Consider the following 12503-nt stretch of genomic DNA (forward strand, 5'->3'; position numbering starts at 1 on the left):
AAACTGCCAATAGTCGGCTAAGCTTGCGTGTAAGCTTAGGCCAACTGACGTCGTCGCATCTTGATTATGTTCCATCCGTGCTTGCGTTCGTTCAATTCTTATTAAATCTATTGTTTTCTCTCATACGAATTTCTTTGCTTGGCGTTTTCTCTTATATTTATTTATTGTTGTCTTTGTTTATGATAGCTTCCCCTGTGTTCATGCAAGTAACTGAAGTAAACGATATACGGGGGAGGAGGCTGCCGGAAGTTCAAGGCAAAAGTAGGTTCGTTGTTACTCACCTCCACAGCATTTTGCGAAACGAAAGTGTAGCTGGTTGGTTACCGTCGTGTGCATACCGTCCAGTTTCCCAGCCTTTCAGAGGTGAGATACGCTTACATCGTTCTTAAATACGTATTTCTCAGTAAACTTCGGTGACTTCCATCCCAGAAAACAATTGTTGTGATCGCGCTGGACCCATTATGATGTCAATTCACAACTCCGTGATCGCGATAACGTAACCTGTAGCTTGGATGTGTGTTCACAGTCGCTTTGTGTCTCCTTGTGCTTTCGCTCACATAAAGTTGACATGGTTACGTTTGACGCGTTTGTCAAGTGTAGACCTAAACCCGTGCCGGTCTTTCATTCCAGGTTTAACCGTTCGTAGAATGTTTTATTTATTGGTGTGAGTTTGTATTTTGTCGTCGGCATCCAAAAGTTGGTGCAGAACTGTTTCAGAATCGTGTGAATGACCAGTAGATTTTTGGCATGGTAGATCATGCAAATATCGTAAAGTGCTATCTCATCCACAGGTAATCGACCACAGACAGTAGCTCTACTGTCTATGATTCGAGTCAATGCAAGCAAACCGTCATGCAACCAGTAAGAAAATTCTTAGTCGTTGCATCAGTGACGGTTTGCTTGCATTGAGTCGAATGCCTGTGATATTTTCCTTTGAAGTTCGAGCGGTCAGCGCGTACACGATCGTGACGATGCGTACGTACACAGTCCCTCGATCCACGGGACTGCGGTACGTATGTATCTTCTGAGGTAAACACCTCCATTATCCATGCTAATCTTACATGTGAACTGTGTCGCCTGTCAGTGGGTCCGGTCTGCTGCTACATTCATGATCTGTTGCAATTCTCGCACAGAATAATAGTATTAACTCAACTTCACAGCTATAGACCTAGGCCACAGTGGAGGGACCGTGTCCAGGCCCACAGTCTCTCAGATTGTTCAGTTAGCTAAGTACCCTACAGTCCAAGGCCCCCCCCCCCCCCCACCACACACACACCATGCAGGATCGGGTATAAACGACATGCTCAACTGGTGATCCACAAATTTGCGACTGTTTGGGACCCACCAGCAGTTGCATTGCAGACATCTCTCTATTACATAAATCACATTTTCAGAAGGTAGAAAAGCTGATAAGCAGACGGTTGCAGCAGTGTTATAATAAATAAACATTTTGAACACTCGGAATCGGAGAAGGGAAGTGAGCCATTTGTGGATAGCTTCTGTAACATTTTTATGTCAGACTTCCCTCTTTCCTGAAAGATCGAATCAAAAATGTTTTATTTCGACTACAATGATTTAGTAATGCGATACACCATATGTTGTTAAAGTTCTGTCCAGAACAGTTTGTTTGTTTTGTGTCAAGTGAGCTGTCAAAGCCATGTAGTGACACTTTTGTCAGGTTGGTTAGTGATTGTTTAGAGTGTCACTTTAACGGAGCAGGTTTCCAGCCAAATTGAATCACTGTGCACAAATTCAAAGGAAAACAAAAAAAAAAAATCACATTAAACAGTCAAAGTCAACGACCACTAATGAAAAAACCAAGGATTGAAAATTGACCCCCAACCCTAATCCTGCCAAGTTCATATATCACCATCACTCAGGTCAAGATGGTTAAAACTAGTGAAGCACAACACATCCCATATGGTGCATTTTAAAAAATATTGAACATTTGAAGACGTTTGAAAACAGAGACACTGTAAACATGATTTTTACAGTGGGGAAGTTATACTGTCTGGCAGTAAGAGGGTTAAAGGTGAATATTTCCTTCAGTGGTATTCACTCCATGTATATTCACAGGTTTGGTTCACCATGGGTTGTGGGTCCTCGCATAACTACAACTACAGTGTGTCGGAAACATGGGAAGAAGTCCACAAAACATGCTCTGTCAAGAAAAGATCTCCTGGTGACAAGCCGGTTATCAAAAGGTCAGGATGGAAAACTATCCGCATATTTGTATCGTCAACTTTCCGGGACTTTTTTGCAGAAAGAGAACTTCTAATAAAACAGGTGAGAATTGCTCAATTACACAACATCCAGTCAAGTTATTATTATTATTATTATTATTTATTTCTTAAAAGCGCACTCCACTTCGTCTCAGTGCTCTGTACATTCTACAATAAAAGGAGGTAAATAAAATCACAGATCACAAAACATACTATAACAATCTCTAAAAAGACAAGTTTTCAAGTATCGTTTAAATGTGTCAATTGAAAACTCTAGGACAGAAACATCTAAAGACAGATCATTCCATAAAATCGGGGAAGCCACTGAAAAAGCCCTAAGACCATAGTTTGTAGTAGTGTACCTGGTATCATGCCTAGTTAAAAGAACTTTATTCGACGAGCGAAGATTGCGATGAGGTACTTGGATATCTATCAATGACGTAAGGTAATCTGGACAGTTGCCAATGAGTATTTTGAAAGTAAGGAGGTTAATTTTGAACTTAATCCTTTCCCTTACTGGCAACCAATGAAGTCTAAATAATACAGGTGTAATATGTTCAAATTTCTTTGTACGAGTAACCAGTCGTGCTGCAGCATTTTGAACAGACTGAATTTTGTCGAGGTGATAATTTTGAATACCATAAAGAAGGCCGTTACAATAGTCTAATTTCGATGTGACAAAAGCATGGACCAATTTCTCTGTCGTAATTGCATCAATCAAGGAACGAATTTTACCTAATTTATACAAGGCAAAAAAGGCCGATTTACATAAGTTATTTACATGACTAGACATAAAACCGTCAGAGTCAAGTAACACTCCTAGGTTTCTAACTGATGTTGATGGAATGATATCACATGAGCCGACGCTCAAAGATTCAAGTTTTGTGCTATCCTTGCGAAAACGTGATGAAAATTGTATGACTTCGGTCTTATTATCATTTAAAAACAACATATTTGACGTCATCCATTGACGAATATTCGCTACACACTGTTCAAGATCTAACCTAACGTCCTCAGGACTCTTACAAACAACATAAATCTGGGAATCGTCTGCGTAAAACATATACTCTAAACCCTGAGCGGAAATAATGTCATCTAAAGGAGTAGTGTACAAAGTGAAAAGGATGGGCCCAGTACAGAACATTGGGGAACACCATACCTTAAAACAGCACATTCTGAAATAGTTGAATTAAGAGAAATACGCTGAACCCGGTCTGTCAAATACGATCTCAGCCACTGAATCACTAGACCGGATATTCCAAACTGAAACTGAAGTGTAGATTTACAACTGTCAATATCATCGCTATTTATTGTATTGAAACAAAGCATTGTATGACAATAATAACATCTTTTGTATTTTAATCATGACGTCGACAGTTCCTTGCTGATTAGTGATTACTGTGATGTAATTACCATGACTAAGACGTGACGTGACGTAATGACCATCACATAATGACTGTGTCACCTTTCATCCTTTGCTGAATGAAGAAAAATATTAGGAAATAATGCGAAGGAAAAGCGGAGGAAATGTTAGGAAATAATATCTAATTTTACCATAACTAAGAATGCATTTACCAATGTAAGTCATAGAGTACACGTATGTACATGAACCATTCAAATTGGAGCCCAGTGTCACTGATGCTATTTTTCAGATTTGAATATTTCCCAAATTGAAATGATAATAATTGCTAGTATTATGTGCAACGTTGATGACAATAAGCTGAACCAATCAGGTCTCTTTCTCTTGTGCATACGTCACAGTATAGTTTATTTAGCCGTACTTTTCATGTAATCAGGGAAATTCATTCCGCCATTTTGAGGTCATCTTGTTACCTCTCTGTTGTGCTTACCCTCCTCCCATCCATCAGGTCTGAAGTTTAGGATTTTGGCTTCCATAAGCTCTTGATGTTTAAGGGTGTGATGCATTTGTTCTTTTGTACACCCGTATCTACCATAAAAAGCCAAGGTTAAATATATAATCTGACAAAAAAAATACATACAATTTGATAGTCTTAACTATTTGCACAATATCTGAAGTATTGCTGATTGAATTAAAATGAAATTCATGACACAGGTGCCTGAAAAATGACCAGAAAATGTAACTTTTAACAAGCATGGTTTTGCACAACTGCCAGGTGCAATGAATTGTAATTTGAAACATGTTAGAAATGAGGGAGAGACTGCACTGCATCGTAAATTTACATTTTATTTACCAATTTATTAAACCTCTGCACTTAAACAGTATATCTTTAGAAGTGTTAGGCCAAAGGGCATCCCATTTGACATAAAGTAGCTTACTTATACATGTGCAAGTTCCATTTTATAGTAGTGTTGTTTATGGTCATCAGTGATGTTTTGGGTGATTTGCTGATTGTAATTAATTGTTTATAGATTATACCACTACATTTATAATTGCGTCGGCTTGACACATGACCTGGTTACTCTGGTAGCATTCCTCTATTGATTCAACCACAAGACTTGGCTGATTTTGTTTTATAAGGATCCTTTGTACTCTACCCACCAAACTTTGTTGTACCCTTGCCAAAAACTGAACATACCATGAAAATTTTTCTGACCGGAACTTTGAACTATAAAAATGTAAGGGTACCTCACTTGGTCAGTAGTCAACCAATTTTGCTCTTTTAATTTATTTCATGACTTATCATGTAACAATTCAAATAAGTAACTTTTTAGTTCACATGTTTCATTTGTTTTGCTGCATGTTTTTAGTGTAATCTTTAAAACTTATGGTATTGAATCCTCCTTGTTCCTGACATCTTGTTCACCTTTTAAAGAAGATGCGCCTTCAAACATTCCTCAAAGAAATTTTCAACCTTTCTCTTTCATAATCAAGAATAAAACTCAGGGGTCACTGTGCAAATCTTGGTACTATGGAAACAAATTACCCTAAATTTACCAATATTTGAAATTTAAATTGGCTGCCATTCCCATGTTAAGTCTATGTGAGAAAATATAATTTTTGATTTTCATAGCAAGGAACATGATGAATAAGTGTACTTTAATACTCCAAGAGCTTCAACATGAGCACACACAAGTGGTAGATCAGAAAAGTATTAAAATATTTGAGAGTTGGAATATCTGTCCCAGTGGTACATTCAACCTTAAGTTAAAATGGAAATTCGAAAGTATACCCATGAACTGTCTGAAATACAAATAAAAAATAAACTCCTTTTATTTTGATTCACCCAGCTTTAATTGGCAGCATTTATTGTTACATCAAAAGCCAGACTTTTCATCATACAGACCAGTCATTTCCGCTATGATAACCATATGGTTTTAACAAATTCTTCCAAAAGAAAAGTCGGAAATGGGTTTCACAGATCCACGTCATAAGTTACATGGTTACGAATGGCAAACTATGTGACCTACAGTGCACTTTAATGCCAGAAAGTTCAGTTTTCAGGAGAGCATGATTTCTAAAATGCTGCAGGAATGAAAGCTCAAGCAATAATCCTACCACACTCATATTGTCCTTGTAATCTTTCAGATATTTCCTGACCTCAGGACATGGTGTGAAAAGAGGAGGTTGCACTTGGTGGACTGTGATCTAAGATGGGTAAGCATGCAAAGTTCCTATAAAACTACACCTTCAAGTACTTTTGAATGCTTTCGTGAAACTATGATATGATTGACAAGAAGAAAAAGCTGTTCTTGAGTTATTTTTTTACTGTCCAAATGATTGCATTGTTGGGCCAAGCAGAATCTAAATTGTATGACAAAGCTTGAAAAATTTATTTTACTAATACTTAGATTCTGTTTTGCTGTTTCGTCCTTCTTGACATTAAAACAATAACATCTATCAAAAGTCACCATGGTTTGACCCAACCCAATTGTTTCAATTGTGATCGTTGCTGTAATCGTTCCCTCCAAAATTTTAGTGCAACACTTTTACCAATTTTTATTTTTTGTAAATTTTTCTGTATTTTTTTGACAATTTTGGACCTATCGGACATCACATTTCATTGGGTACAGTTTATTATCAAAATTTTGACAAAAATCTGAAAAATATTGTTTGGAGTATATTTTCTAAAGGTGACAAAAATTGACTTTGGCGCTCAAAGGGTTAAATGACATGGTCATCTCCGTGTAAAATAGATAGGTTGATATTACTTTCAACAGCGCAGTTAGATTTCCAATTTAACTTAGACACAAAGTCCTGATTGCTATTTGCTTTCTATCACATGGGTAGCAGTGTGTATAGTATGTTTTTGCAACATGGCATTTCAAGTATTTTCAGTCTTTGTTTTACAGTGGCATGTACATCTCTGTATTGTCTTCTTGAAAACACTGGATTTTGCCCAGTGTCAATGACTAAATGTGATGTTAAAGCTGTGAGAAAAGTTTGGTCAAGGTGTCCTTTTGTTTGAAGCTCCAATAATGTTTGCCAGTTTCAGTATTAAGTTTCGATTCAGTGTTTGCTGCTGGATAGTAGACAATGCATTATATCACGTTATTGAGTTGATACTACCGTTCGGTGATCACCACCTCCTGGCACGGGTCTTCTTCTGAGATCAGTGTGTGTGTGTGTGAATCTGCCCAAGTGCCCTATGGCACTGGGCAACCAACTTCAAACAAAGATCAACAGAATCTGAAGTCAGCTTGGATTGAAATGCCATCGTTGACTACAAAGCACCAAAGATCGTATGTCAGTGAGTGATTAATCACAAAAAATCAAGTAGACACACTTCACATGTAAATATCTTTCAAAATGAATTATTGAATGCTGGACAGATGACCATGCCAGGGCAAACAAATGATGCCTTGCTCACACAAAATAAAAAATTATTTTTGTTTGTAGAAGCATGCTTTCAAAAATTAGGGTAGGTACTAAGGTCAGAAAAATTTTTTTATTTTGTTTGCGGAAACCCATAAAATGTGGTAAAATTTACAGAATTCACTTGAATTTTCTTTTGAAAATGCGAAAAAAAAATGTAGGGTTGACAGGCTTTTCTAGGGTCGGTCATGTTACAAGAAACACACATTTTTCGTTTGGCCTAAAACAAATCTGCTTTTGTCTGTCAAAAATATAAAATCTTTGATACTTTTGAAACCATGGAAAAAGAGACATGCTAAAATATCTATTTTTGTAGCCATTAACAAAGTATCCAAAGAGGAGCGCATGTAAGCAGACACAACTGGTCAAAATGTTTCAAATATTTTGTCCTGACATTTATGATGTTGTAATTATTAATGTTTTGGGCATTATCTATGCTGTTTTGGTAATGAACAATATAAATACTTGATAAATCAAATTAAGAGAAAGAAATTCAGAATCAATTTCAATTAATGTACAAGATATGAGTGATCAAAACATAGGTAATACCAGTATGGACTCAAAATACACAATTAGTAAAAATACTAAGTTATGTAATTGGTCCAGTTAATCATTTCATTTTCATTAGATAAGTATCTATTAAGCCAAAACAATTACAGGTACTTAGTGATTCACTGGTTGCTAGGAAACCAAATGCTACTAGTCAAACGTTTTCATTAGTCTGGAGGTCATGAATATGCAAGCTGTAATTTTTCACATTTCATTCAGAAGAGTCATCACATCATAATCACAATTTTACAAATGTAATAGATCTTCTGATCTGTAAAGGTTGTTTCAATCCCATGAAAAGGCTCTCGCAAAGTCTTAAGAATGGCATTGTATTATAGTTGTCCTTTATGTAATTCTTTTACAATAAATTTTCTTTGAAATGTGCTGGTAAAATACTGTCAGATTAGCAATGATGGCATGTAAATGAAACTGTGTTTTTATCGGTATCCAAGTTGTAAACATCTTATTTGATAGATGCCTGGCTGGAGTGAAACATCCCTACATCCCTTTATTTTGAAATTAAATCTCTTTCTGCCAAGTAGAAGCATAGTGTTGTTTTCTGTTTATGCCAAAATATGACAAATTTACATATTGCAAATTCAACTCTCAATTGTAATTTTGATATTTCCAAAATCAATTCCAAGGCAATTGAACAGACCACATCCTCTCAATTCACACTGAACTTGCCTGCAAAAGTCTGCACTGCATCATCATAAAAGTTATGCAGTCAGATATATTGAAATCCGTAATGCATTACACCATTGGGAGAAAGTGGTTCATAAAAATACCCTTTTCATGTCCAAAAACATTTACTGTCTAGATCTTGGACTCCTATCACAATCCATAGATCAGTTCTTAATGAAATTTATTAAAATATTTCCACATCTTCCATAAACAGGGTGTTCCAAAAGATACAACATCAGAAGAAACGCTGAGAATCTGCCTGGTGAGATTGACAGATGCTACACAGATAACATTATGCCATTCTTCCTGAATCTCACAAGGTAATAAAGTGTGACTTGTCCATTTTCTATTCTGTCCTTCAAACCACACATCGCACCAGATGTGGCTGTCGTTTCCTCTGAAAGAAAATCTTCCGTCAAGCATGATTATGCATTGCTTTTGAAGGACTAAAATTGTATTTTTAGCGAGTTTGATAGGAGTCTGTAACGTTTAAAATTGACAATTTTCTGCAAGCTGTATGGATGGGTGCTTTGTGAAAGGTTGTCTTTCTTGTAGCTATGGAGGTAGTAGGAGCTTGTAGCTATGCAATTGCGTAACATAATTCACCTGGTGTGTCGTGCAGACTATTCATTATGCAAACATCCCGTCACTTGGGCATTGTTGTCTGTGAAGTCAGAGGTTTTCAGTATGTGCATTGTCAAGTGTGTTACGTCATTCTACTGTACACTGAACCTCAAGAAAATCAATAAACTCCAAGTCGGGAAGTCAGGAACACAAGCAGTTGCTTTTTGAAATAAAAACCAATTTATTGAACCAACCAAGTTCCTCGTAACTGCTATGACCAACTGAACTAGAAAACAGAATGTAAAATTTCTTCAGAACTTCCAACCAAGAATGACTTTAACAACCTTTCACTACCCTGGTTTGCTCAAACCATGGATGTACAAAAATAGTCTATTTTTGTATATCCATGCCCAAAACCTACTGTTTACACAAATGGTGAGTGAGGACCTGTTAGTAGGGAATAGGAACGATCAGGTGACTGCAAGTCATACTATACATAAACTCATCCCTTACAGACACTGCCGTGGGATAATATCCTTGATCTTTGTTATTTAAAGTAGAACATTTGAAGTATTTCGTCCATTTACTGTGCTCTTTGAAATAACTAGTTTGCATTGAAATGGATTACCCACCCATACTTGTGTTCCAAAGCTAACCAATGCCAGCTATTGAAATTCAAATAAACAGTGTGTTGCCTGGCAACAATCTTGGGTCCTGCTTGGGTCATCAGGGGGCATTTCTCGACAATTGAATGAATGAAAGCTGTCTCCTTAACAATCTCTCAGATTTGTCCCCGTTTAAAAATTAGGTCAATTTGTTCTCCGGAATGTGTACCACTGTAAATTTATCATTGAGAAAAATTTGCCATGTGTGTAGAAATAAATTTATGCACAGGGAAATTAGATTCAGTAATAAATCATATGCTTGATTGATTTACAAATCATATGATATCTTTGCTGCGCGTTATTAGACGTCAAACCTTTTTCATCAAAACCTGAATCTGATGTAAATGGTGGTTCCTGTAAACTTTAAGATATATAAAGTACTTCAAAAAAATGACAAATAAATAAATAAATGTATAGGAGGTAGAATTTTTTAAGTAATCTGGGCACATGGTACCTGTACATAGAGGGTGTATCAAGTATACAGTAATATATTATCATATACCCATGCCCATATACATTGTATCTTCATCCTTACGTTTACCATATAATATCAGCTGTGATATTTTATATGAACGTCGAGATATGCATGGTAAACATCATCAAATTTGGAGCGTTCCCAACAACATTTGCAATTTGAGAGCTGAGAGCTCACACATATGCCAGCCGTGGTATATTGCCAATATACCGCAGTTCTTTTTGCGTCTCGACCAATCAGATTGCTGTATTTGCGCCATCAATATGATATAATATCCAATATCGCCACTTCTCTGCATCATATCAGCATTTGAGTAATCTGTGCTACGAAACAAAGTCGCTCGCATCACAAATAACACCCATGCTGGTGATATTGGGTAACAACCTCTAAATACAGTATATTAAGTCACATCTGAAAGTAATTGTAGACTGTATACCCACTTTAGAATTTATGTCAATGAATTTATAAAATATAGCATTAAATGAGAAGCACAGTATCCAGCAACCGAGAAGGTGTAATCCAAACAAAATCAACCACATTACATGTAGAGCCCTATATAGCTCTGTGTCTTTGCATTTTGCTTACCATTTGATCTTTGGAGGGATGTTTTTGATTCCAGTTATAAAGACATTGTCATTTGGAAATGTCACTATTTCAGTGCTTGGCAAAGGCAGTGGATTCAGTCAATTGTACAGTTTTGTCTGTAGTTGCTCATGACAGCTCCATTTGACTTGCAAGTCGAAAATTATAAAGTCATTAAAACCTATGCTGTGTATTCATCACCAATGTACTGTATTTCTACATGTTGCAGTATTAAAAGGGGTCATCCATTAATCTTTGAAGTAGTTGTAATTTTCCCTTGCTTTCTGCGCATTCTAATTCCTTTTTATGGTGTCATGGGAAAGCAATATTAATATTAGATATCAAATGGAATTAACAGGCATGGAAAATCGAAAATGTAACACCCAGTTTAGTCTGAAATTACAGTCTATTAATATCCAAGCAACTGTGATCAGTACAGCGTGTGAAATTTGAAAATTTACAAGATTCAAGAAATTTCTTCATTTTGTTTTCACTTCTTGCTAATTTATTTTCAGGTTGTTTTTCAAATGCGGAATCTAATTTGAACACTGTCAGTGAACTGTAAATTATAAATTCATGATAAAAATACATTTTGACTTTGGAATGTGTGAATTTAGCAATATTTGTAGATTTTCTTGTTGAAAGTGCTTGAGTGATTGTTTGAATATACTGGTACATATAGTTATATTTTTGAACATTAGTGGTATGTATCCATGATCATTAATTTTTCTAAAGGAAGTACACGCCTCAAAAATTGAAAGGCTTAATCTTTTGATTTAACTTTCAGCAAGGAAACTTATAGCCCTTCCCTTTCAAAATCAAGAAAAATTCAAATTCAAGAAAAGAAATCAGGGGTCACCATGCAAAAAATTTTGTACTATAGAAAGAAATTACCTAATATTTACGGACACATGGAATTTTGAAATGGCTGCAATCCCTTTGGTAACTATATGGAGAAAAATTAAGTTAAAAAATAAGTTGGTAAAAGCTATATTTACTCCATGAGCATCGAAATGAGGCCCCATAAATGGCAGGACCATAAAATTCTTTAAAAGTTTTAGAGCCCAAATATCTGTCCCGAATGTGCATTCTACATTTAATTATACTCCTATTGCCAAATTCTTATACCCTGGTACCTATGGTAATTGTAATTCTGTTATCAAAAGTTTTCTTTTGTGACACTGTATCTTTATGAAGGCCATCTTTATTGTCATTATGTATAGATACTACATTGATACTTGTTTTCGATCGTTTTGTTTTATTAATTTGTACTCGAATCATTAGTCAGCATGCTGTTGTGTTATTACAAATTTTTCACCAACGGCTCATTTTCTACAGTGCAAGATGTGGCTGGATTCCATCCAATGCTGAGGTTCCGTCATCACTGGCCAAGGAATACAAATGGATCAATGGACTGTCCGTCACTGAGATGGAAATCATGCACGGAGCATATCGTATTGACAATCCAAACTGTGAGTTTAAGTGATTAAGTGTCAATCACAAATATATATGTTGTTGTCAAAGGGACTTGTAGAGGTTAAGGTTCTAAAACTCAGGGCTTTGCCTAAATTTTCAACCATAAATACATGTAAGCCTTTCAACTTTTTATCATGCAACAAAATTTGAAAGCCATATGCCCTCTGTGTGTTCAAATCAACGCTTACCAGTATGACAGCTCTAGGAATCTGATGAACAGACTTTAATCAAATCTTAATGCCTTTTATTTTCAGCTTTGTTCTTGATAAGGCAAGATGATTTCCTGAACACCATCCCGGAAGAGCATCAGAAAGACTTTGTAGACCCCAATCCTGTAGCTCCTGAGAAGATGAAGATCCTCAAAGATATGTTGAAAAAGAGATTGGTAAGTTTGTATCCATTGGTTAGCGTCTATTAAAGTGTCTTTCAGAGATTTGAAAGTGTGTGTCAGTCTATTAGATGTGAGAAAAGATTGACAAGTGTGCATGAAT

General features: G+C 36.1%; 1 protein-coding gene across 1 annotated transcript in view; it reads left to right on the forward strand.

Annotated features, from left to right (window-relative positions):
- The first annotated feature begins 229 nt into the window (after positions 1-229).
- Positions 230-12503, forward strand: part of LOC139139078 (TPR repeat-containing protein DDB_G0287407-like) — a 31420-nt gene continuing 19146 nt past the window's right edge. The window contains exons 1-6 of the mRNA XM_070707815.1: positions 230-363; positions 2077-2286; positions 5731-5799; positions 8465-8570; positions 11875-12008; positions 12267-12397. Coding sequence (XP_070563916.1) covers positions 5796-5799; positions 8465-8570; positions 11875-12008; positions 12267-12397 — 375 coding nt within the window. The 5' untranslated portion in view covers positions 230-363; positions 2077-2286; positions 5731-5795. The remainder of the gene's footprint in view (positions 364-2076; positions 2287-5730; positions 5800-8464; positions 8571-11874; positions 12009-12266; positions 12398-12503) is intronic.

The sequence above is a fragment of the Ptychodera flava genome, chromosome 8 (genome assembly GCF_041260155.1).
Source record: "Ptychodera flava strain L36383 chromosome 8, AS_Pfla_20210202, whole genome shotgun sequence".
NCBI classification, from domain to species: Eukaryota; Metazoa; Hemichordata; class Enteropneusta; family Ptychoderidae; genus Ptychodera; species Ptychodera flava.